Genomic DNA, 26,856 nt, shown 5'->3' with positions numbered 1-26,856 from the left:
GGTCGTTGTTTGCCCCGATGACATTCAGTTTGCATCTGGGTGCTTTATTGGCATCATCACGATCATGACGAGCAGCATCACGATCAAGCCCCGTCTTGTTTAATCAGCGGGCGGGTGGGTGTCAAAAAATTATATTAAAAACCCTCACCTTGTGCGAAATAGAAATCTGCTGCATGCATGTACACCCATGAGTAGGGCTGAACGATTAATCGATATAAAATCGAAATCGTAATTTTAAACAATGCGATTAGCAAATCGCAAAAGGTTGCGAATTTTTTGCGATTTGAAAAGTCCTCTTACTTTCTTATTAGAATTGTGTTTTTATTATTATTACTTTATTTATTTAACTTAACAATTGTTCTATGTTTGATTGTTCTATTTCAATTTAAACATTTTAATAAATACATGTTGGAAAAAAAATCATATATTTTAAGTTATCATCCTTGCATTATAATCTATTGAGCAGTCCATATTTTGATGGTAGCATGTGCTAATGCTCCATCACATGTTTTAAATCTATTACACAGCGAATAATTCAACTGAAGCTTCACTTAAAAAAATCAAATCGCAAATCAAATCGCCAATATCTTGTCAGCAAAATCGCAATTAGATATTTCCCCACAAATCGTTTGGCCCTCACCCGGTGAGCCCCAGCAAAACAGGAAATATGCCTTGCACGAAAGGCACGAGCTGAATGAACTAAACCAGTCAATACTGGTCTGAGTCTAAGCGATCATAAACCAAAGGCGTCGTCGAGACCGATTGTCACGGACACCAACACCCGATGTGAACAAGGCGTCTCTCTCTCGTCAAACTTAAGGGACGACCGTGTCCAAACCAAAGTGCCCAGGGCCTCGATGCGAATACTGACCTCGCTCGAACCATGGGCGAGCAGACACACGAGGTGGGTTCGATGGACAGACGAGAGAGACGGCCCGGATAAGAACAGACGCAGGAAGATTGAGAGACACACGGATGAGACGTGAGACATATAAGACGCACACACACACACAAGATGAGACGAGAGACATATAAGACACTCAAACGAAACGCCGAGACGCTCAGCTGGTAAAACATGGGAGACAGACAGACTCAAGATGAGAGACACCCCCCCCCCCCATGTGTTGTGTCTCCATGCGAGCCACACAACAGAAGAAGCAAAAAAGCATGAAAGCCAGCCACAGATGAGACGCATCTCACACACACACACATTACACACACACACCACCCACGGAGATGACACACACACACACATGACACACACACACATGACACACACACACACCACCCACGGAGATGACACACACACACACATGACACACACACACACATGACCCGCGGAGATGACACACACACATGACACACACACACACACATGATCCACGGAGATGACACACACACGACCCACGGAGATGACACACACACACATGACCCACGGAGATGACACACACACACACATGACACACACACATGACACACACACACATGAACCACGGAGATAACACACACACACACACATGAACCACGGAGATGACACACACACACATGACACACACACACATGATACACGGAGATGACACACACACACATGACACACACACACATGACACACGGAGATGACACACACACATGACACACGGAGATGACACACACACACGACCCACGGAGATGACACACACACGACACACACACATGACACACACACACATGACACACGGAGATGACACACACACATGACACACGGAGATGACACACGACACACACACACGACCCATGTAGATGACACACAACCAAGACCCCTTTCCTCACCTGCACAGCTCAGCGAAGACGTGAAAGTTCAACTTTTTCCTCTTTTTGTCGCTCAGCCAGTATCCAACCACAGGCTGCTGCTGCTGTTGTTGTTGTAGCTGCTGCTGCTGTTGGTGGTGGTCAAGGGCAGTGCTCACGGCCACCCCTGAAGGTGCCAACCCCTGCATCTTCCCCATCGCAGGCAGCCTCTCTCGCCTCTGCTCTCGCCCCCTCGCCGACACACTCCGTAGCGGGCAGCACGAAGCCCTCCCTCTCACCACCCCCCTCGTCCCCTTCCTTGTGGGCGGGCGGGTGGGTGAGTGGGTTGGTGTCTGTGTCTCTCCTCCCGGTCGATTCCTCCAACGACCACCACCAACCCCGACACGACCCGGGTGTCAAACCTGGGCAGGCCGGCGGGTGAGTGGGTGGGCACAGAGGGACACGGTCGAGACGCTTTAGCACAAAGCACACGCGGCCGAGGAGCCCCGAGATCTGATGATTGTCGATGTTACAGCCACTGCGCGTGTACAGTGAGGTGGTGGTGGTGGTGATGGTGGTGGGGGTGGTGGTGGTGATGGTGGTGGCTCTGCGGACTTGCGTCGGGGTGGCGTACGGGTGATGCAGAGTCTCGCCACGGGCTACGTGTGTGTGGTGTGGTGTGTGTGGTGTGGGGTGTGTGGTGTGGGGTGTGTGGTGTGGGGTGTGTGTGTGTGGTGTGTGTGTGTATGTGGTGTGTGTGATGTGTATGTGCTGTGTGTATGTGGTGTGTGTGGTGTGTATGTGTGGTGTGTGTGTGGTGTGTATGTGTGGTGTGTATGTGTGTGGTGTGTGTGTGCGAGCAAAGGCAGAGAGAGTGCGTAAGCAGCGGGCGAAGCGCATTTTACCCTGGCGTGACAACGGCGTTGAGCTGTGGCTGCTGCTGCTGCTCGCTGCTGTCGGAGCGAGGAGTAAGTGGTTCCGTGTGGTGGTGGTGGTTGTTGTGGTGGTGGTTGTTGTAGTGGTGGCGTGTGGTGGTGAGTGGCGAGTGTGCGACGCTGTGGCGACGGCGCGCGCCTTAGCGAAACGGCGGCCCCACGGCGCTTCCGCCTACACAGGGCGGGGCCGGCAGGGGGGGGGGGCGAGAAGGTTCGGGGGTGGGAGGGGCAGGGGGGGAGGTGAGGAGAGGCAAATGGGGGGGGGGAGAGACAAATGGGGGGTGAGGTGGGGAGGTGAGGAGAGGCAAATGGGGGGTGAGGGGGGGAGGTGAGGAGAGGCAAATGGGGGGTGAGGGGGGGAGGTGAGGAGAGGCAAATGGGGGGTGAGGGGGGGAGGTGAGGAGAGGCAAATGGGGGGTGAGGGGGGGAGGTGAGGAGAGGCAAATGGGGGGTGAGGGGGGGAGGTGAGGAGAGGCAAATGGGGGGTGAGGGGGGGAGGTGAGGAGAGGCAAATGGGGGGTGAGGGGGGGAGGTGAGGAGAGGCAAATGGGGGGTGAGGGGGGGAGGTGAGGAGAGGCAAATGGGGGGTGAGGGGGGGAGGTGAGGAGAGGCAAATGGGGGGGGGGAGAGACAAATGGGGGGTGAGGTGGGGAGGTGAGGAGAGGCAAATGGGGGGTGAGGGGGGGAGGTGAGGAGAGGCAAATGGGGGGTGAGGGGGGGAGGTGAGGAGAGGCAAATGGGGGGGGGGGAGAGACAAATGGGGGGTGAGGGGGGGAGGTGAGGAGAGGCAAATGGGGGGTGAGGGGGGGAGGTGAGGAGAGGCAAATGGGGGGGGGGGAGAGACAAATGGGGGGTGAGGGGGGGAGGTGAGGAGAGGCAAATGGGGGGTGAGGGGGGGAGGTGAGGAGAGGCAAATGGGGGGGGGAGAGACAAATGGGGGGTGAGGGGGGGAGGTGAGGAGAGGCAAATGGGGGGTGAGGGGGGGAGGTGAGGAGAGGCAAATGGGGGGGGGGAGAGACAAATGGGGGGGGGGGGGGGCGAGAAGGGTCGGAGTGGGAGGGGCAGGGGGGAGGTGAGAAGAGGCAAATGGGGGGGGGGGGTGAGGTTAGGGGGAGAGGAGGGGATTAAGAGGGGGGAGGGGTGTAGAAGTGGAAGGAAGGGGATGGGAGAAGGTAGGGGGAGGCAAAGTGAGGAGTGAGGTAAAGGGGGGGGGGGGGGCAAAGAGGGGGGGCAAATGGGGGGAGAAAATTGGGGGGGGGCAAATGGGTGGGGGGGGGGCAAAGGCAAAGGGCAAAGGGAGGGGGGCCGAGAAGTGTCGGGGGGTGGGAGGGGCAGGGGGAGAGGTGAGAAGAGGCAACTCGGGGGGGGGGGGGTGAGAGGTTGGGGGGGGGAGGAGGGGATTAAGAGGGGGGGGGGGGGAAGAAGTTGAATATTGGAGAAGTGTGAGTAAGGGGATGGGAGAAGGGAGGCAAGGGGCAGAGGTAAGAATAGAGGATGTGGGGAGAGATAGGTAAGAGCGGGAGAGGGAAGATGAGAAGGGGGAAAGGTGCAAAGGGAGACGGGGGAAGAGATGATCAAAGCAGGCAGGAGGAGCAGGAGGAGGAGATGATAGAACGGCGATGAGAGAAGAGGGAGGGATGTTGAATGGAGATGGGGTTCAGGGGAAAGAAGGGCCAGAGCAAGGGGGAAATGGGAGGGGAGAGAGGAACAGAGGGTGGGGGTAGGGATTGCACAGGAGGGATAGGAGAGGCAGAAATGGAGGTGAGAGAATGGAGCCGGGGTGGTGGGGGGGGGGCTGGAGCTGAAGCTGAAGCTGGCGAGTGGACAATTAGGCTGGTATGGGCGCAGAGGCTGTGTTGGGCTGGGATAAGGAGGGAAATCCTAGTGAGTGAGAATGTGCCAGGAGGGACAAGGGGTCACGGGGTGAACAGCGCTCTGAGATTTGGGTTGGGGATACACGGGGAAGAGAGGAGGGAGAGAGGGTGAGGTGAATAACAAAGATGATGGCTTGGCTGGGCTGGGAAGGCGTGGGCGAGAAAGGACAAGGGGGGTTCGAAGCCTAGGAGAGTAAAATGTTGTGGGGCGGTGGGGGGTGGGGGATATGGGAAATTGGGTTGGGCTCGGGTCTGGGTATAAATTGGCAATAGCGAGCGGGGAATGCGATCAAAGTAGGGGGAGACACTGGACGAATGAGATGAAGCAACCGGATGGATCAGTGAGTAGTGGTAGTAGTAGTTCGGCTGTGTTGGGAAGACACGGCGAGAGGAGGAGGTGCTTGCTAATGAATGGGAAATTAGATGGGCAAAGTCAGAGAGTGGGTTGACCAATGTAATTCTGTTTGCTCGAGCAACTGCTGTTCATTCGTACAAAAACGCGGTTGGAAATTCGAAATCGTGGATCCAAAATATTACACATTTGATGGCATTTTTCCTGCTCAAGGCCACATTTTTTCGCATGTTTTATTTTGCAATACATGTATTTATGTTGCAATAAACAAGAAGGGGAACATTCCATGTTTCTGAAGGTAGTCGTTTCTCCTCTTTATAATTAGAAACGCATTTGAAAGCATTTTTAAAAAACTCGGCATTCTATTTTACAAGCAGAATCACCCACCCTAGGGGTAGAATGTGGAACTGGTGTTGTGGGTCACGTGATGTGACAACCCAGATCTCATTGAGGCAACATAAGGTGGCAGCAATAATACTCTAGGTTTTTTCGGTAAAGTCACGTAGGTAAAAATAAAAATGTGTAATAAAAATAATAGAAATAATAATAGTAGAAATAAAATAATAAATCACGACGTTTCGGAGGAAACACAAGCGTCCTTCATCAGGTGTAAAATGGTACAGCAAAGTAACTGTAGTGGGAGTTATTTATGATGGGGCATTAATATACAGTATAGGGTAAGAGGAGGGAAGCTTGTGTTGCCTCCCAAACGTCGTGATTTACTATTTTATTTCTACTATTATTATTTCTATTATTTTATTATTTATTTTTCTTTTTAACTACGTGATTTTACCGAAAAAACCTAAGAGTATGAATCCTTGCAGTCACGAAAGCTTCAAATCTAGAATAAATGGTAGCAATAACTTTCATAAAGGAAAGACCATGGGAAATGTGCACATGTTCAAGGAAGTAAAACAATCAACTTGTAAGGATTGAAAGCAGAACATGAAAACGATATGCTGCACATTGGCATGTGAACATGTACTGCCCTTTTCTTGGTTCTTTCGGTAAAGTCACGTAGAAGGGAAGTAATAAAATAATAAAACATAATAAAATAATTCTCACGACGTTTCGGCCACAACGCAAGCAGCCGTCCTCAGGTGAAGACCAGGTCTGTCGGGGAGACAGCGTCTGAATTCAAACGCTGTCTCCCCGACAGACCTGAATTCAGACGCTGTCTCCCCGACAGACCTGGTCTTCACCTGAGGACGGCTGCTTGCGTTGAATTCAGACGCTGTCTCCCCGACAGACCTGAATTCAGACGCTGTCTCCCCGACAGACCTGGTCTTCACCTGAGGACGGCTGCTTGCGTTGTGGCCGAAACGTCGTGAGAATTATTTTATTATGTTTTATTTTTATGATTTTATTACTTCCCTTCTACGTGACTTTACCGAAAGAACCAAGAAGATGAATCCCTGCAGTCACGAAAGCTTTAAATCGAAATGTACTGCCCTCTTTGCAAATCCACTGCTGGATGAGAGGCTCTCATGCTTCTAACACACTTGTTCAGTGGGGGTTGGTGAAGGCGGGGAGCATAGATGTAGATGCATAGAAGTACAGTACCACAATGGATTTGGCTGAACTGCCCTCTGCTGTTCACCACTTTGAGCACGGTGCACATGAGTGCATAACACATCAATGTTAATTATTGATAAGACATTAAATTAATGAAAGCCATCTATTTTATGACCGTGCATTTTAAATTAGTAGTAAAATTTACGACGTACTGAAAATTGTTTGGATTAGGATGTTTGATCCACGGTAACTGCTTTCTTTATTGCGGTGACTACAGCCGAAGCTGTAACGCATGTGCCGTTTGTTGCAGAGGTTTTTGGTTCAGTTGCAGAGGTTGTTGGTTAGATTCCAGTGGCTGCCCTGGTTAATACTGCATGTGCATTACGCGTGGACACGTGCCGTCTGCCTCGCAGTGTATTCAAAAAAGGGAGTTGTATTTAAAAAATGGAGTTGGCCACGTGTGGTGGCGGCGTTGTCACTGTGCAAATTTACCAAATAAATTATTTAAGTACGTAAAACCACGAATCAACATCGCCCTCTACTGCCATACCATACTCGTCTGTGATACAGAGCGTATCTGATGCCCTTGTGCTATAGGAACGGCGTGCATGCCAAATGTACGAACAATTTGCTTTATAAGCGGGACACGATTGGCAACGTATGAATTATCCCATTGTGATCATATTCATCAGAGCAGCAGCAGCAGCAGCGTCAGCAGCACTGATGCAATGCTCGCTAAAAAAAGCCATCCCCTGCTGCTGCGGTGTCGTGTGCAATCCAAAGCAAATAGAATTCGGACGCGCAACAACCATACATGTCGTATAAACAAAATATACACCGAATAGAAAAAATAGAAAATAAATCATAATAACAAATTATAATAATTCACAGCCCTTCATCAATCCACTGCTGAAGTCCCTTTACACACCGTGTTGATCATGAAGGTTGTTTGGCCCTACTTCGCCACTCTGGTGAGTGCAGATTTGTGAAGATGGTGGGGGGCAGGGAGAGAGATCCCAGGGCTGATTAAGATATCATTCACCACATGACCAGGCCAGGGAGTCAAACTCAGGTGACCAGGTTCAGGAGGTTCGTGGTGCGCGACAAAAGCCACTGCACCACTATTCCACCCAATTATACAGTGATTACGTACATCAATACGCGAATAACATACATTATAATATACATTATTAACGTATTACAATTTAAGTGTGCTATATTGCATTACTATATGTGGCATATAACAGACACCCAACCTCAAGGCAAAGCTCCCATGTCATTTAAGACAGTTAAAATGCTCGCATGTCATAACAGGACAACCCTTGGCGTATCTTTGAAAAGATATTCAATGCTTTACAGAGTATAGCTTTTATTCCACTGTAGTGTATTACCATATGTGGATGTTGGAGGTAGGTTATGAATACAAATATTAACCACACAGTAATGCTCACACATTATGTTATACATTCACAAGTATTTGATTTATAGCAAGTTTGAAGACATCAAAAGGATTTATTTTATATCGTCATAACACACAGCACTGCATATGTATGTAGAGCCCTTTGTCAATCCGCTGCTGGAAGAGGGCCTCCCCACAATGCGGATCGTAGGTGTTATTTCTCCACACTTCACCACGCTAGCCAGGACAGGTTGGTGCAGGTGGAGGGCATAGAAGCCTACGTGTTAAACTGGCATAGACGCGTTACATCATCCAATTTTGGGGCATGGACATACAGAACAATGGATTTTCTACACTGCCTTCTGATGCACACCATAAGGCCTCGCTCGCAGCAGCCTATAACAACCTGTTCGTGTTGGGTCAGGGGTCAGCAACCTTCGGCTTTTTAAGGACTGCTTCGTGACCGTTATTTATCGAGGACCACCGTCTCGAATTCGACATGCGTTGTGGCTCTTGAAGAATCGAGTGTTCTTTTTCACCGCATTCGAAAAAAATACCTCTTCGTGTTATTTCGGTAGCTGACCCCTGAGTTAGGTGATCACCCTCCAAGCACTATCCAGGCCCAAGCTTCTAGATTCGGCAAAATTGGATGCATGCATTCAGGGTGATTTGATATTGGTCTACTGCATGTCTTAAAAGGGGAAAGTGTACGGTATACGAATTGACATATAGGGGCAGGAGGGCGCAAGTGTATGTTTATTCTAAGTACATGCATCCGCAGGCATAGCCCAGCCCATGGGACCTTTAGGGTTCCAAGTGACGAATATAGACGAGGGCTTCTCAGCACAGCTGGTAACAACGCGCTTGGCACCACCCCTCAACTCCTACCAATACCACCCACTACACCACCCTGAACCCAACCTCCCAAATTCCTCATCTCAAGACAACAACCCATGTGGGGGATACCCCAATGACTCATTCAATGTCGACCAGTGTTTCTCAACTCTCGTCCGTGTGACCCAACCCCTCCAAGGTCCGTCTTTTCATGACGACCATTCTTTATAATCTTGGTTCTTTCGGTAAAGTCACGTAGAAGGGAAACAATAAAATAATAAAAATATAAAACAATAAAATTCTCACGACGTTTCGACTGCAACACAAGCAATCGTCATCAGATTTGAAATCCACAGCAAGAAAAAAGATGATTGCTTGTGTTGCAGTCGAAACGTCGTGAGAATTGTATTGTTTTATATTTTTATTATTGTATTGTTTCCCTTCTACGTGCCTTTACCGAAAGAACCAAGAATATGAATCCCTGCAGTCACGAAATCTTTAAATCAAGACCATTCCTTACTTTGCATGTGCCTGATGGTTGGTCATCACGGAAAGCCGTACCGTGGGGGGGTCATGCAACTCGAGTTGAGAAACACCCGTGTACTAACACATTTTTTTTGTTCTACCAGGTAAGGCCCACTGAGCTATTATAGTTCTTTTTCAAAAGCCACAACAAAGTGGCTTATCACGTGGAAATTTATAGCAGCCAAATACTCTGAAGGCATGTTTCTATATGTGGAGGGAAAACCCAGAGGACCTGGAGAAAAATCCATATAACCATGAGAAGAACATACAAACTCCAAATATACATGCATCAGGGTCGGTATCGAACCCACGATCTCATGTATACCAGGCGAGGTAGTTAACATCCCGCCACCGTGACACCACGATGAGATGTGTTCTCCAGCATTTCTTAAAATGTTTTAGCCTCTTTAACGGAAATCTTCCAATTGTCCCATCGGCGTCACGTCATGAGATAACATTTTCTGTTGTCATTCTTGTGGGAAGCAAGCACATCCCTCCAATGTGTTTGCTGGCTGTTCCGTGCATTTTATCTGGCATGATGTCCAATGTTTCTATCCATGTGTTGTGAGCTCCCAGCGCTTGAGAGAAACACATTCCTGCGGAGGGAGCTGGTAGGAACGTTGGGTTGCTCGGTCAATGGCCAGGGTCAACGGCGGCATGGTGTATTCCGCAAATATGGCCGACTGTGAGGGCGGGCACAAGCCGGCGTGAGTAGGTTAAACGTTGAGTTTTATAAGGGCACCACGGGGTGACCAGCCCCTCCCCACCCAGCCCCACCCCTCCCACCCCCCACCCAGCCCCACCCTCCCCACCCAGCCCCTCCCCACCCTCCCCTCTCCACTCAGCCCCACCCCTCCCATTTTTGGATGCACGACGGACGGACCCAATAATCCCCTGTGGGCTGGTGGAACCAGGTGGTTCCTACCAGTAAAATATCAGACATCGTGCCAGACAACACGCAGTACAACCCAGAAACACGTCGGAAGGCCCCACAGCAGCACGACTATGGAACTCTACGCAAGTCATTCCTTCAAAGCGCGATCGTAATATTTCAAGTACAGAAAGTCAAGGTAGTGCGATGGGTATTTTGTACGATCACTGATCACACAGATTAAGACCATCAACTGGCCGCACTTGAGAACCCAGATTAATCACACGTGGCTCAAACCCAGGAACTGGGTTCCAATTCAGGTGTAATACACAAATAGGTCATTCTTATCCCTCTTAGCTTTCCAGCCACCTTCTAGAGACCTCTGGCTCAATGTCTCCGACAACGTATTAGCACCCCCCCCGATCTACTTCGTCACATTTGCATGGTTTATTTTAGAGAGCTGGTCGTGATCGTTGCCGGTACCTTGCACAGAATGTAACCCCCCTCGCTCCCCCACGCCCCTCCCCCATCCCCTTTAGCCATGGCGCCGCATGACATTACTAAGAGAACTAGAATTGACACACTGGCCAAATATTTGCTCAGCCTCCAGCTAGAGTAAAGCCCATTCATTGCCCAATGTTATTTCGTTGGGAATGACTCTCAAGGGTAGGTGACTAACATGAGCAGACAATGTCCATGTAGCTCCAGAGAGGCCGCGACAGCTTATCGAGAGTATGCGCATCGTAACCCACAGATTCATACAAAATAACATCAGAAATTGGTAACACCAATTGGTATCCATTTATTTATATGGCCAAAAATAGTGGATTGTTTGAAAACCCACTCATATCAAGCGAGTATCACGTAATGCACTGTTATTGGCCACATACAGAAGTTGCAACCGCTAAAGTTATGCCACCTCCAATGGTACCAACAAGTGAAATATTTGGTGTGGGCTCACGAAATGTTCACCCACCACTGTATCCATATCAGCCCTATACATGCGTTCTTTATAATATACGACTTGCATATGTTTTAAGTGTCTACACATTATACGTTCAAGTAAAAAAATTAGTTGCGGTATGGAACATGTAAACGTTCGGTAAAAATGTTGATCAAGCAAATAATTAAACGATACCCTTGTCAATCGACTGGTGGATAAATGACCCCCCCCCTCCCCCATGGCCTGCTTGCCCATACTTCGCCATGCTGGTCAGTGCGGGTTGGTGAAGGAAGGAAGGGGGGGGGTGTTTGTCTCTCTCTCCGTGGTCGCGTAGATTTTTCTCGGGGTCCTCCGGTTTTTCCTCCACATTTAAAATCAACATGCGTTTGGAGTATTTGGCTGCGATACATTTCCGCGTAAGCCACTTCGTTCAGCTATTATTTGTGGCCAGGTTGCCTCTGAAAGAGATCTATATAGCTCTGTAAAATAAAAAGTTCGTTAATAGTCATTTTATGACGAAAGATCGTCAGGTAACCCCCGTGACTGTCAAACAGTGGATTGACCAAGGGCGTTAAGTTAAATATTAACCTAAGATCGACATTTTATAATTTATTTATTGTTGAAGACAACAACCGCAAAAAACTCGCTCTTGGCGCCCTGTAATGCGCTTTTGTGCTTTTACTTTCAAGTGTTAACATGCCGTTCCTAAAACACATTGACCGCCCAAATAAATTAGTGTGTGTATGTATAACTGGGGGTTGCTTATGAGCCTTTTGGCACAATAGTGCACTTTTAGTATAATAATGTTATCAGCAGACCCCTTATCTCCCAACAGCCACCAGTGAGAGCTGGTACTGGCCAGGGTGGGGTGGAGTTGGCTTAAACAAGAAGCTACCTTTGGTCCCTTGCGTGTGGTTTCTATGGAATTCTCTCAACGCCCCACTTAGCCATGTATGCACAAGGGGCAAGTGCTTCTTACACCACGCGCGCAAGTAAAACTGTAACCACGACGTGTACGTATGCTCTGGAAGACGCTCACTGGCCGAAAAAGCAGCCTTCTGCTGTACATGTTTTCTGCGAAAGATGAATGTGCCGAGATGTTTTTAAAGTCTTTTTTTTTCTTCCAAAAATTTTAATCCAATTGTGCCATTGCAGTCATGCAACGAGATGGAGACTATTTCCGTTCGGAACTCTGGCATAATTTTGTGTCACTGAACGTCCGCGGAAAATGACATCAAGGAACTACTTCTGAAAGTCACCTCAGTAGACATCCTCATCCACACGTGAGACACGTATCCTCTCCATGTCAATCAAACCATACATTTTAAGTCTCGGACCTGGATTGAGCCAAATTTGGTGAAAACTCAACTTATTCTTGGGTTTTTTCGGTAAAGTCACGTAGGTAAAATGTGTTTTTTTGTAAAACATATTTAATTATTTATTTGCCTACGTGACTTTACCGAAAAAACCCAAGAATATGAATCCTTGCACTCACGAAAGCTTCAAATCTAGAAAACTCAAATGTCGTGGGGGTTTCTTTGTGCCGTGGTGGGTGACCCAACTAAGACTAACGTACTCTTTGGTTATTTCGGTAAAGTCACGTAGGTATAAAATACTTTACCGAAATAGCCAAAGAGTATGTATCCCTGCAGTCACGAAAACTTCAAATCTAGATTAAGACTAATGTGTTCTCCAAAATCACAGCGTAGTGCGCTCGTCACTGCACCACCGCTGCAGGTACTACTATCCCGCTCTCAAAGCCAAAGTACCTACAGAAAAATGTTCGAAGATCGGACATGTCAAGTTATCATTTTCTACTACCCCTGCGGCAAAAAAAAATGTGACTTCATGACCCCAGTGTTGAAAACTGCTTAAAAAAAAAACAAACGGTGCAAAAATGAAACGCGGTCAAAACGATGCACACTGAAGGTCTGATGTTTATCGGATCGTGATGTGCCGGGTGACACGAAGATGCCACTTCGTGCGGGACCGTGCAACGCGTACGATTGCTCAGTGCCAGCGAGGGTGCAGCTAAACCAGGCAAGCGGCACTCTTGCGTGTGTAATGTTAGCATTCCAGCAGCTTCAGGGAGGGACAGGAGCGAGAGAGGATTTGCTCCCCGGGTGACCTTGCTGGATGCAGAGCCGGCCCTAGACCTTTGGGGGCCTTAAGCAAAATTTGGTTGGAGGCCCCTTTGATGTATGATTTTTTTCACCCACTAGCTAGCAGTGACTCTAGGGGGCCCTCTGCTGGCCACGGGGCCCTTTGCAATTGCAAGGGTCGCTTAGTGGCTGGACCGGCTCTGGCTGGATGTCTTGATGCTACCCTGGGGCGACTAAGACGCAGCCCTTCGTATAACTTACGAGCGTACGAAATAACACGATCCGTAAACAGAGACCTCCATCCGTCTCTCCACACAACAATGACAAACATTTCTTTCGTCCACCAGCCGATATCGTAGCTTTGCGGACCGACACTATGCAGCATAATTCTAGATTTGAAGCTTTCGTGACTGCAATGATTCATATTCTTAGGTTTTTTTCGGTAAAGTCACGTAGGTAAAACATTAAAATTAATGAAAGTAAAATAAAATAAAAATCACGACGTTTCGGAGGCAACACAAGTCTCCGTCATCAGGTGGGACCGTCACAGCAAATCTGGCTGTGACGGTCCCACCTGATGACGGAGACTTGTGTTGCCTCCGAAACGTCGTGATTTTTATTTTATTTTACTTTCATTAATTTTAATGTTTTACCTACGTGACTTTACCGAAAAAACCTAAGAATAACTATGCAGCATAATTTTTCTCAAGCATACGCCACACCAGTTTCGACCTCTCGAAGTCGGCGCTCAGCAGTTCCTTTCCCGAGTAAAGCCCCCCACTGGAGCTCCACGGCTCTTTTTCCCAAGAGCGACTGAGTCTCATCAGCAGTCAGGCCTTGTGAACGACTGTAAGGCTGCTTGCTTGCTGGGGTTGCCAGATGTTATTGTTGTGGACACCCCATCTTCAAAGCGAGGCCGTTATTCAATCACAAAAAGCCACAATGGACAACAACTCTGGCGTTGTTGTCGAGCTCCGTAATGATTACAGTATTTGATTACCGGCCACGATTCTGCCAATGACACCCAGATGGTGGAAACTAATCTAGAGTGTGCTTGTTTAGATAAATGATATCAAATGTTGGTCTGTAGAGCCTATGGGCCGATAAACAAAATGTCTGATTATTCATTGCAATCCTTGCAATAATACAGTACTATAGCTTTGTTTACCCAATTAAAGCTCGCCGAGTATCAAGACTATTCATCGGGGTTTGTTTGGATTGCAGAAAAGGAATCGTAGTAAATATGGGTGCATCAATGCCTTGCTTCATCGATGAATATCGATGCTGAAACTCGCGATGCAGATATAGAAAAATGCGCCCGTAAACATGTACAGTGCTTTGATTCGTATACATTGTATTCATCTTCTTGGTTCTTTCGGTAAAGTCACGTAGAAGGGAAGTAATAAAATAAAAAATAAAACATAATAAAATAATTCTCACGACGTCACGACGTTTCGGCGTGAGAATTATTTTATTATGTTTTATTTTTATTATTTTACTACTTCCCTTCTACGTGACTTTACCGAAAGAACCAAGAAGATGAATCCCTGCAGTCACGAAAGCTTTAAATCGATACATTGTATTGTATGCAATGGGTTCGTTCAACTCTTTTAGCCACATTCCCTTAAATAGACCCATACTCCATTGAGGATTGTAACATGTGAAAGGGTAAACAGGGCGGACAGCTGTGTATATGGCAGAGTTAATTTAGTCGGCTTTTATTTTATTCGAGTCGAAGTGTTAGTCTGGTCGACCACAAACTTTGGAATAATAGCCAAGCCTCAGTGTGTGTTTTATTCCATAATCTTCTTAGTCTAGTCGACTAAAATGCACTTCCTTTAGGTTCAGGTATGCAATTCCTGCCCTCTACCCTGCCCCCAGATATTATCGTATCAGCCAATCCAGTCAGTTATGTTATACATACTGCATATGTATAGCCAATTGCCATTTTTGGTTTTCCACTGTGCACCGCATTTTCCACTAATGCTCCTATGTTATCTTAGTCTGGCGTCTTCATTTGGACTCGTTAGTTTCGTCTCATCATAATCAGTCGTGCATTGGTATTTGGTGAGCAGCAGTCGTATTCATCCAACCATGGTCATAGTTAACTAAAATTCTGAAAACATGAAATTCACAGCTCCTTTTGTCACTAATTCCATGAATGGGGTTAACCTTGGTATTGAGCTCAATTTAAAATCTTACTCAAGGACCAGGATATTTTAGGTACTGGTGTGTAAGGACAACACAGCAGTGCAGACTTAGAAGAGTTAGAGTTGTATTTGCAAGCCCATGTAGGTTTGTATCTACGAGTATACACTCAAAAATCTGGACAAGAAAAAAAAGAGTTGGTCACGCTACTTGCCTCGCATTCATTTACTGAGCAACTCTTAGCCCTACAGGTTTTAGTGTTTCCAACATTGTACGATGTCTGAATATTCCACCAACCCATGGATGTGAAAGAAAAGTAATACTTTGGGAGGGTAAGTAGCTATGGGGCCCTATGCCAAGTAACCAAAGGGACCGATTAGGTTTATCAACGTATTAATGTATTACAGCATATGGCTTCTCCCTGTCCAAAAATTCCCAACCTTGTCCGCTACGTTCCCACGGGTTTCTACCGTGCATTGTTCGGCATGAGGTCAGACATTTTTCTGCATTTGCCGGGAACTTCTTTAGGAACTGAAGCTGCCAGTACATGGAGCGAGGCATTGGCCATCGCATTGAAAACACAGAAATCACATCGGAGAGCCGTAACAGCGCAACCGCAAAAAAAAAACCTACGCCGCAGTATTACGCGCACATACACAAACGCCATCTCCTTAGCTTGGAATTATGGCAGGGGTGTGGAACTTACGGCCCGCGAGCCCTGGTGCCTACACGAATGCCTGCCGAACACCTTGGCGGGCTGCTCGCCGCGAACAGGCCCCCCACCAACCCCCCCGCTAGGTAAAGTTCATTAACGTGACGAACGTGGCGGGCTGCGGAGAGTGAAGAGATTAGCCGATGTGTGGTCCCGTGGGCCACAAAGCCCAAGATTCGAGCCATGCATGGAGCACGGGACGTAATCGCTGAACAGAGGCCACTGAATAAAATTGGACGAAAGTTCAATCATAATCCAAAGGCGCTTTTGCGTTTTCGTGATATGACTTGCGTTATCAGCTGTCGTGTATGACGGCAAGTTTACACGCAACACACGGTTACACCCACCACCTCCCATGCCAAGTATTACGTACATTGGCGGTATGAAGTCCATCATGAACGAACATTACGACTTTTCCGAAACGCAGGTGTGTCACTAACGCAATGACCTGGCACGCAAATTCTGTGTATACGCTGCAACTGACGCCCTCTGTTTTGTTCTGCTTGGTGTTCACGGTAACTGACGAAACACACACACGGCAGACTGGACAGATTCTAACCGACCTGGGCTTGTCAGTTTCCAAAACTACAAAATGAGCTGGCAAAAGGCGGGTCACACTTGGGTTAATTGTTACTGCGACAATAATTGTAGCATATTACACTCGTCTCATTAACTTAAGATGGTAAAAGTGACCCCATTTTCTTTGTAATGTATCTGTAAATTGAAATTGGAATTTTGCAGCTACTAATGTCATTATTTTCCAAGGTGAATTCCACTTTGAAAATGTATGTTACAGATGGTGAAAATATCGTCATTGGTGCATAGGCTTTACAATTTGTTCTACATATTATTCCATAAGGAGACTCTGGGATGTCGCTGTGGTGTAATGGTTAGGACACCGGATTTGCAATGCAGAGGTCACCGGTTCGATTCGATCTCCCGGCGTGGCAGTTGAACCAATGGACGAGTTTCCTGAATCCACCCTCACCCTGCCTGACCCCCTTTGTTCATCCAGTAGTGGTGGCCCTTCTAGGAGATGTTAACTACCTCGCCTGCTATACGGGAGGTTCGTGGGTTCAATCCCGACCCTGACGCCTGTATTATTCGGAGTTTGCGTGTTCTCCCCGTGGTCACGTGGATTTTTTTCCGGGTCCTCCGTTTTTTTTTCTCTCCACATTTAGCAACACGCGTTTAGAGTATTTGGCTGCTATACATTTCCACACGATACGCCACTTCATTAAGCTATCATCTGCGGCCAGGTCACTTCTGAAAAAGAACTATATTTCTTATTGGGCCTTACCTAGTAAAATAAAAAAAATGTTAAGTTAGTTAATAGATATTTAAATGCAGGGCTGCACCTTTACCAATGTGTTAATGTGCCGCACAACAAACGCATTTGAGAGTCCTGGTTTTTTACCCCTCCGGTAAGGAAACAGCCCCCCCACCACCCCTGGTTGGGGTACCCCAAAGGTGACCCAGCAGACGAGCGTCTTCAGGTTTGCCCCCCGCCCGGGTCAGGCACCACCGCACACATTTCACAACCGAGACAGCAATTGCCCACACACGATAGCAACCATCTGTGTGTGTGTGTGCATTACAACACAACCAGAGGGAAATACGCCGACGCAAGCACGCGCATGCGTACGTTTTGAAACGCACCGTTCCGAACCGCACCGTTCCATGACGCATCTTTTTTTTCTTATCACTGGAGTGTTCTTGTTTATAACAATTTAGTACATGTGGAATTCGCGCTATCACTCTTGTAGTGCAAAGCTATCACGAAGGGAGGCGCTGTGTTTCACGTGAGTCTGCAATCGTTTCACCCAGGGGGTGATAATTGCGATCATGCCTCGTGGCACGTTTGGACTGTCATGCCAAGCGCACAACTCGCAATCTCGTTCCGAATTGTACGTTACGAGATCTTTAAATGTCCACTGTGAAGCAGACGACGCGTATTCCACGATGAAGACACCCACAGTTAAACCACCACCATTTACATATTTGCAGGTCGCGATATTTAACGCATTGTACAATTAATCCCAAACCAGTGGGAACATTTTCATTGTCGCTTTCAATAAAGCAGCTGTAAATATTTTTCCCTCGTCCGAATCATGAGTTAAGTCATGACTCAAGTCCTCCCTTCCTTCCTCTGCCAGTGACTGGTCATTCCTACAAAAGACTCCCCAGTTTCCCCCACCTCTCCGCTCTTCCATATCCATTCTAATATAATCGTCAACCCTTCCCCCCCCCCCCCCGATTTGTGTTGACCCCCCCCCCCCCCCCACTATTATATTATATTATTACTCAATTACTCAATCGGGATTGAAAATAGCAATCATTTCCCCCCCCCCCACTGTGCAGGCTATGTCTGTGCAACATAGCGCCTCCGTCCGATCCTCATGCTGTTGGGAAGGCGTGAACACCCCACGTGGACTAAACTTATCATGATGACACGGCCAAGGACCGAACCCTACCTAAAATGCAGCCGATCTCATCAGCTGTCAGAAGCAAAGGAGACTTGAGCTTGCATAGTGTGATGATAGTTTAGTTATAAAGCAGGTGCTGTGGTCTGTCACAGGACTATGTACGTTGAACTTCTTTCGCACCGTGCGTAGCCAGCCGTGCTAATTGAACAGAAAAGCAAAATCCATTGTTGTACTGTACTATCGCCGAATCTCTATGCTCAACGGCTTCATCGCTCTAATTTCTATTTATTTTGTTGTTGTTGTTGTTGCTCTAATTTCTATTTTCTGCATCGTTGTACTTTGGTTTTCATGTCGTTGAGTGACCCAGAGCCATTCTTGTGAAAATTGCCTTTTGCACGTCCAAGGACGGGTGTATTGCAGTACATCTGAAACTTGCAATCGAAAAGCAGACCACGACGTGATATATTCATTACATTAATTCGTGTGCAATTTGTAAGGGCGCGGTGACACAGACTTATATCATTTAAAGGTTATAATCCCTTGTTCATCATGACGTCCTTTTTACTTTGATGTCTCAACAGCGTTACGGAGATCGCGTGACGTGAGGGATCTGCCTTTGTAGTGAGGGTTGTGAGTTGACGCCGAGGAGGGGGGAGGAGGCGCCTCGCCCCCCCATGTGGAGTGACGTCACCTGCTAATTAATATTAATGTCGGGGGGGTCCATTTGGAAGACGTCACCTGCTCATGATTATTAATGAGGGGGGCTGGCCGGCGTGGAGTGACGTCACGCGCGGGACACACAGACATTCTTGGCTCATTATTGTAGTAAATGAGCCTCATCCAGGTCTCTCGAGTTCTCGCCCGGTAAAAACGAAATCGACTTGAAACTTGACCAACCCGCACGTGGACTACGGTCGAATAACCCCCAGGACCCACACGGTGTAAAGAGTCCATCATCCAGCAGCGGATTGACAAAGGGTCGGTGTGTATGCACTATTAAAGAACGGTAAAATGGCTACCAGCGTGGGGGTTGCGGTTCTAATCACGACGACTTGTGCGTGGTGCATCGGGCGATTGCCAAATCTGCCCGACTTCATAATTACAATTTTGCTTCCATCCATTATGTGTACAAAAAAAAATAAAGCGTGCTTCTGTTTTTATTTTCTGTTTACGTGCTGTAGGTTGCTATGTACACCGAGTTCAATTCCGGGCACGACTAGCGTCAGTGGCGAACGCTATATTAGCCATTCCAGGGAGAGAGAAAACCACTTCACTAACGCCCACTAACTACCCGTTGTTAAATATGGTTCAAACAACCTTTACGACTGACACTTTGCAGGTGCACCGAAGGCCTTCATCCAGCAACGGATTGACGAAGTTGCATCTCAATTTAGAACATCAAACCAGTACAGCTATTACGATTATCACCGGTCTAAAGAGTACTATCAGACGCTGTGTATACCGCACACACAAAGGAAATCCAAGTTGAAAGCTACTAGTGCATGCAAGTGTAACGCACACTCTTTCACAAAGGTAGCTCATGTAGGGACACGTTTCTTTGGCCATGCGATATGGAACATAGCCGATAGCAGGCGATAAATAATGCTTTGTGTAATCAAATACAACACCATACGACTCCTCTTATCCGGACTGATGCGATGCTCACTACTGGTGGATGCTCTTATGCGCGCTCCTCTTATCTACACGAAAAAAGGGGGTCATAAACACGAAATCCGAAGCTCCATTGTCAATCCACTGCTGGGTGAAGGTCAGCCCATGCTTGTCGGTCATAGGTGGTTGTTTGACCATACTTCACCACACTGGTCACAGGAGGTTGGTGCAGAGATGTGGGCAAGTATTAATTCAGATATCATTCGCCACTGATGCCCATCATGGCCAGAAGCTGAACAGAGTTCTTCATGGTTCTGGCAATTCGTCTGATGAAGTTGGTTGTAATCACGAGCAAAAGTAGTACTCAAATTGTAAATGTTGTGCGTTTACTCTCCAACACACCGGTGTGCTGAACTAGTCACTAATTGGCACGTTATGTTTACGGGACAAACCTTACTCATTGGCTGTTGGGTGGTGGGATAACGACACATTTATATTCATGCCATCTAACCCAAAAAAAAGTATGGATATTGGTCACAAAAGATCTACGTGTTAAACCCAGTTCACAACGCAGTGCACCGACCACTGCTCTCCACTAATAAACACGAATATTATAATGTGTTGGTTATTTATCTTATCCACACTTCGGTGCGGATAGTAGTATGGCGTACATCCTGGAGACCGCTTCCAGGTTAGTTCAGTTTAGGTCGAAAACCCACACGGATGAGAGAAGATAATAGGATGAATTTTCTACAACTTCGAAATAACTACGGATGAATGTGGGGTGCATATAAAGGGAAAGGCAGTTGACAGGAGAACAGACGAGAGACGGGGTTCCACCGTAAACAATACTGCAGCAGCCAGCAACACAGCATGGCCATCTCAGATCAGGCCCAGCAAGACGTCGTAAGGAGGAACATTTTATAACAAGGATTTGCATCTATTAATCATCTAAATGCCGTGGCATCTCAAAGTGCCTTTCAAAACACAAATCACATATATACAAACATCACCAGGGTGCACAAGACGTCAAAGACCAGAGGGGTGCAAAAATAACAATACATAAAAGACAATGAATGATGGACGTCACAGACACGGTGGGAGCAAACAGACCTGCACATTCACACAGGGTAGGGTTGCCACCTATCCTGGTTTTCCTAAGATTGTCCTCGTTTTGAGGTTGCTGTCCTGAGAAATCTGGAAAACATTAAAAGTCCCGTCAATCGTCAGCAGTGAAATATCACACACATTAATTTTACACGCAGTCCTCCCATCGTCTGGAACTGTGGCACTGTGAGATATTCTTCCTCCAATCATATGTCCCTGGTTTTTATTGTGCATCGGAGGTAGCAACGCAAACACCCGGGGAATGACAGCCACCAAGAACCTGAACATCATCAGAGTTCCGGGGGAAGTCCTGTTTGTTTCTCTTGAATGTACAATGATGTCACTAGGCATGCGTTGTCCTGTGTGTTTACTACACACTCAAGTGCATACAGGTCAATATTATCGGTTGTCTTGGAGACATTTTGTGATTCTTATTTCACATGCTCGGTGCCCTCTGTTCAATTGTGCTTTTCAAGACCCTTGGTCCATCAGGCCTTGTATGATACTCGTGTGAGGTGTGATATGAAGTTCTATTCTATTCCTGCCTTTACGTTCAGGAGCTGATTGCCAATGTCGAGGTTTGCTCGACGTGAGGTTTCAGGAGAGACTTCATGTAGTTTTGTTGTTCTTCCATTAAAGGAGCGCAGGCTACAGTGGTTTACTACATGGTCCATAGTTTGTGTTGCATGGCCACAGTCTCATTTTGGCTTTTCTTAAATTTTCCATTCATGACGGAGATGTGTGCATCGGCCTTGTGATTCATAGTACACCAGTGTCATCAAGGAATGTCAAATTCAGGAGGTGCGATGTTTGGGTCTCGAATGAAGTGTTTATTTTGGTCGTCCACGTTGTTAAACTGTTCACCAGCGTTCTTCGGGATCTGGGTGAGATTCTAGGATGGTGACAGCACGAACCTAGAAGGGGGATCAGGACATGAGTTGGCAGCGAGGTACATTGTTGTGGTCTTGGTTGATGAGTAGGTTATTGTTGACAACAGAATGTGTACGCTCCTTTGCAATTTGCATGTCTCTGCAGATATCTGGTAGCAGAATGTTTGCCAGAACAGGGAGCCATAGAATTGGTGTCAGTTTCAGTGTTTCCATTATGATACGCATTGCATTATTTAATTGTGCATATAACAGCTGTGTGTGCGAGCTCCCAGACCAGGCTGGGGTGCAGTGACTCTGCCACTGAGTAGATCAGTGAGCGGGCGGCAGTTCTCGTCACATCCTCCCGGTTTTTCCTGCGAGTTTCGGTTGCATGGCGATTCTTAATTTGTTCTTTTTAAAGGTCTGTTTTAACGGGGGCTTGACGGTCAGGCTTCAAGTTCGACCTCATGAGACCAGGATAGTCGCATTTTCAAGGGTGACATGGGGTATATGTCTGTCAGTAGGGGGTAACGAATGTTATGTATAATCCCAATTTAGCAACATTTTCAGTACATTAAAAATTTTGGCAAATTTGAACAAACTTGAATTTTTTTTTTATCAACGACTAAAATAATCTAAAAAGCCCCTCTCCAATGGGAATATTGGCAAACAACCATTCACCCACTCACTCACCAAAACAATAACAAATATACAACCAACAAATGGTCAATTTATTTGCAACAAAATAAGCTCGCGGGGGAAAAAAAGGGCCATGAATTAAAAGTACGACTTGTTTGCACGTCACGTGCCGCAAATAATGAGAAATAGATATTAATTCTGCCAGGGACATGAACACTCACAGGACGGACACTAACATCGTGAATGTAAATTCTGGGTGCACTTCATAAATTGTATGAATATGAAATATGTAACAAGCTGACCTACATTATTGTCCATCATACAGGTTTTTTTGGGGTTAGATCACGTAAATATAAAATGTTTCGTTAGATTGTAAAATGTTATGGATTTACTCTCCAACACAACCGGTGTGCTGTACTAGTAACGAATTGGCACGTTCTGTTTACGTGACAAACCTTCACTAATTGGCTGTGTCGGGTGGTGGCGGGTTTAACGACGCAACCCAAAAAAAACTGTATTATGAATATTACTCGCGAAAGCCTACGTGTTAAACTACATTATTGTGTTTGCAAATACAGTACTGAAATGGTATGTAATGTTGTTTGTGAGCTTTTATCATAAAAATGTGCCTTAATAGCCAGCACTCGCCGCTTATCAGCATTAAATGGACTAGAAATGTTTTACCCGTGACACACCACAGGAAGGAGAGTAGAGCCAATGATATAATGTATATGAAAGGAAAAAGTAAGGGAAAGGGTACGAGGAAAGATAAATAATGGGAAATAGAGAGAAAAGCGATTGAAAATAAATAGAAAGTTGCGACCATTAGAGATTATATAAGGGCCTTAGTGCTGCATGCAGCTGTCTTTTTTACAGGAGGTAGTGGGCAGAGGAGAGAGATTCGGAGTGGGTCACTGGTGGCCACACAGAAGTCCAGTGATTTATCGGAGGCCAGAGCTAAATTAGATATACTGTATACAAACCTAATGCACACGTTTCAGGGACAGCATGTACATTAATGTTTGTATATATTGTTAATGCATGAATGCACTGGCAAAACAAACTTTTCACCAAGTGCGTTCAAGGATATCTTCCACTTATATTGTGCAAAATATCAAGATTTGGACCATTTTCATGCTTGTATCATACATCAAGCCAAAGTTTGTGATCATAAAATGACATTTTATCACCATAGTTATGGCTAGGTCAAGGGTTAAGACAAAGGTTAGGGCTAGGATTAAGGTTAGGAGTTGCATTACTAGTCGGGATTGTGTTAGGGATGGGTTGTCATTAACCAATTTTTGTTGTATGAAGTTCAAATGCCAGCCTTTTACTTGGCACCTTGCCGTTGCAACAACGCTCTCTAGTGTAAATAAAGTGTACTTAAGATTGCCGATTACAGTGCACAATGCAACATAACACGTTCCTTCGGAGTGGGCAGGTAGGAACTTGGTTGGACAGCGCAGCGTTCGGGGGGGGCAGTTGGATGAGTGCCCCCCCCTTCTCTCCCTTCCCCCCCTTCCCCCCCACCCTCCCCGACATCGTCAACCAATCACGGCGTTGCTCGGTGTTCGGTGGGGAGGGGCATGGGTGGGCGGAATTCCGGATATGCACGACAGACAGACAACTAATCCCTGGTGGGCAGTGTGGAACCTGGTGTTCCTACCTGTATAATGCTTCACTACAAGTAGTTGTGGGTAACAAATGAGAGTAGAGGTCTCTCAAAACGTGGCTGGGATGGTTGAAGAGGGGTTAATAATTACGGCATCAGCAGATGAAACCGACAAAGCCAAATCCCTTGGCTCTAATCCAGATTTTAGCCACCCGTGATGTGAACGTGTGTTGCACTTCTTTTTCAACCCTACGTAGACAAGCGTGCACATTCTTATTTACGGCAAAGTAATCTCTTAAAAAAAACACTGCCAGGGCACTTACCTGGACTTTTACCGTAATGATCTACACACCTGTGCAAAAACTTCTGAGCTCACTGTAAAAATGAACGACTTTCTCTACAACCCTCATAGGGTCACCCCCCCCCCCCCTTTGCCCCATGAGGGTTGTGGATAAGAGGCTCTCCCTGTCCCAAGACAGCACAACAGTGCTCAGCAAATCTGCACGACAGATCTGCCATTTTTCCCCTTACAGATGGTAATAGGAGTGGTGTTCCAAGTGATTGTTTTACATATTTGTCATCACAGACCGCCGAGGCAGTTTCTAAACTATAAATCTTTAACCAGACAAGGCCCATCGAGCTATTAGCTCTTGTTTTAGAAGCGACCTGGCCACAAATAATAAGCTCAACGAAGTGGCCTATCGTGTGTAAATGTAAAGCAGCCAAATACTCCAAACGCATGTTTCTAAACGTGGAGGGAAAAAACCGGAGGACCGAGAGAAAAATCCACGCAGTCACGGGGAGAACGCGCAAACTCCAAATATGCAGGTGTCAGGGTCGGGATCGAACCCATGACCTCGATCATACCAGGCGAGGGAGATAACATCTCACCGCAGTGCCCCCTCAGCAACACATGGCCACCAACTCAATTATCCATCCTTGCATCACTGAATGGCTTTGCCAAGCAAAGGCTGCTTGCTATAAGCGTCCTCATTTTTGGGTGTGAGATATTGCTGACTGGCATAATGGGCCGGTTACTTCCGCTCATAAGTTAACATCCTAATTTTTGGGTGTGAGATATTGCAGACTGTTATAATGGGCCGACCATTTCCACTCGTAACTTAACATCCTAATCTTTGGGTGTGAGATATTGCAGACTGTTATAATGAGCCTTGCCACTTCCTCCTGTAACTTAACAACCTAATTTTTGGGTGTGAGATATTGCAGACTGTTATAATGGGCCTGGCCACTTCCTCCTGTAACTTAACAACCTAATTTTTTGGTGTGAGATATTGCAGACTGTTATAATGAGCCTGGCCACTTCCTATCGTAACTTAACATCCTAATTTTTTGGTGTGAGATATTGCAGACTGTTATAATGAGCCTGGCCACTTCCACTCGTAACTTAACAACCTAATTTTTGGGTGTGAGATATTGCAGACTGTTATAATGGGCCCGGCCACTTCCACTCGTAACTTAACAACCTAATTTTTGGGTGTGAGATATTGCAGACTGTTATAATGAGCCTGGCCACTTCCTATCGTAACTTAACATCCTAATTTTTTGGTGTGAGATATTGCAGACTGTTATAATGAGCCTGGCCACTTCCTATCGTAACTTAACATCCTAATTTTTGGGTGTGAGATATTGCAGACTGTAATAATGGGCCGGCCACTTTCTCTCTCGTTACTTAACCGTCGTTCACGACTGAGTGCCGGTGACATCACGGCGTTTGTGCAATGCTAGGGGCACTTTTGAGGCCACGTGAAGTGTCGAAGGCCCGGGTGTGACCTGTGCCCACGAGTTCTGTAGGGAATGCTTGCTGTATGTGCACGAGTTGTTGTGTGGTGAGCGATTCATGATGAAGCCCTTAGATCGCCTCGCGTGGACTATTCCCTTTCACACACCCCATCAACACGCACACTCCGAATGAACACATGCCCTGGAAGGAAGTCACTGGAGCTATGCACTTTTAAATTGAAAACTTCGTCTCTTTAGAACTGCTTTTTGTGTTTAGTTTGGTGTTCTTCGCCCGCACCCTCCGATTAGCACGTTTGTGTAAAAGAAGTTCAACATACAACATATATACACACCCAACACATGAACAGACCCGCATCGATAAACACCCAATAAGACACTCTCCAAATCAACACCAAACCACTAACACTGGAGCCATAAACACTGCGAACATGCAAACCCCCATCACCACCCCGCACCCCATCACCACTCAACCATCACCACCCCCACCCCCCATCACCCCCCCCATCACCCCGCCCCCCACCTCGCCCCCCATCACCACCCCCATCACCCCCCCCCCCATCACCCCACCCCGCCCCCCATCACCCCGCCCCCCATCACCACTCCCCATCACCACCCCCCACCCCGCCCCCCATCACCCCCCCATCACCAACCCCCATCACCCCCCCCCATCACCACCCCATCACCCCGCCCCCCACCCCGCCCCCCATCACCACCCCCATCACCCCCCCCATCACCACCCCCCACCCCGCCCCCCATCACCGCCCCACATCACAACCCCATCACCGCCCCATCACCACTCTGCATCACCACCACATCACCACCCCCCATCACCACCCTCCATCACCCCCCCCCCC

General features: G+C 47.1%; 1 protein-coding gene across 4 annotated transcripts in view; it reads right to left on the bottom strand.

Moving 5' to 3' along the window:
- Positions 1 to 26,856, bottom strand: part of LOC144720039 (inositol-tetrakisphosphate 1-kinase-like) — an 83,995-nt gene that overhangs the window by 56,652 nt on the left and 487 nt on the right. For 2 of the 4 annotated variants that reach the window (XM_078596469.1, XM_078596471.1), the window contains exon 2: positions 1,810 to 2,189. In XM_078596469.1, coding sequence (XP_078452595.1) covers positions 1,810 to 1,985 — 176 coding nt within the window. In that variant the 5' untranslated portion in view covers positions 1,986 to 2,189. Of the gene's footprint in view, positions 1 to 1,809; positions 2,190 to 2,672; positions 2,880 to 26,856 lie in introns of those variants that run through there. The other 2 variants (XM_078596468.1, XM_078596470.1) reach the window with 2 other exon arrangements.

The sequence above is a fragment of the Lampetra planeri genome, chromosome 7, assembly GCF_965212315.1.
Source record: "Lampetra planeri chromosome 7, kcLamPlan1.2.h2, whole genome shotgun sequence".
NCBI lineage: Eukaryota > Metazoa > Chordata > Hyperoartia > Petromyzontiformes > Petromyzontidae > Lampetra > Lampetra planeri.
Note: the sequence above shows the minus strand (reverse complement) of the source record. Positions and strands in the feature narration are given on the sequence as shown.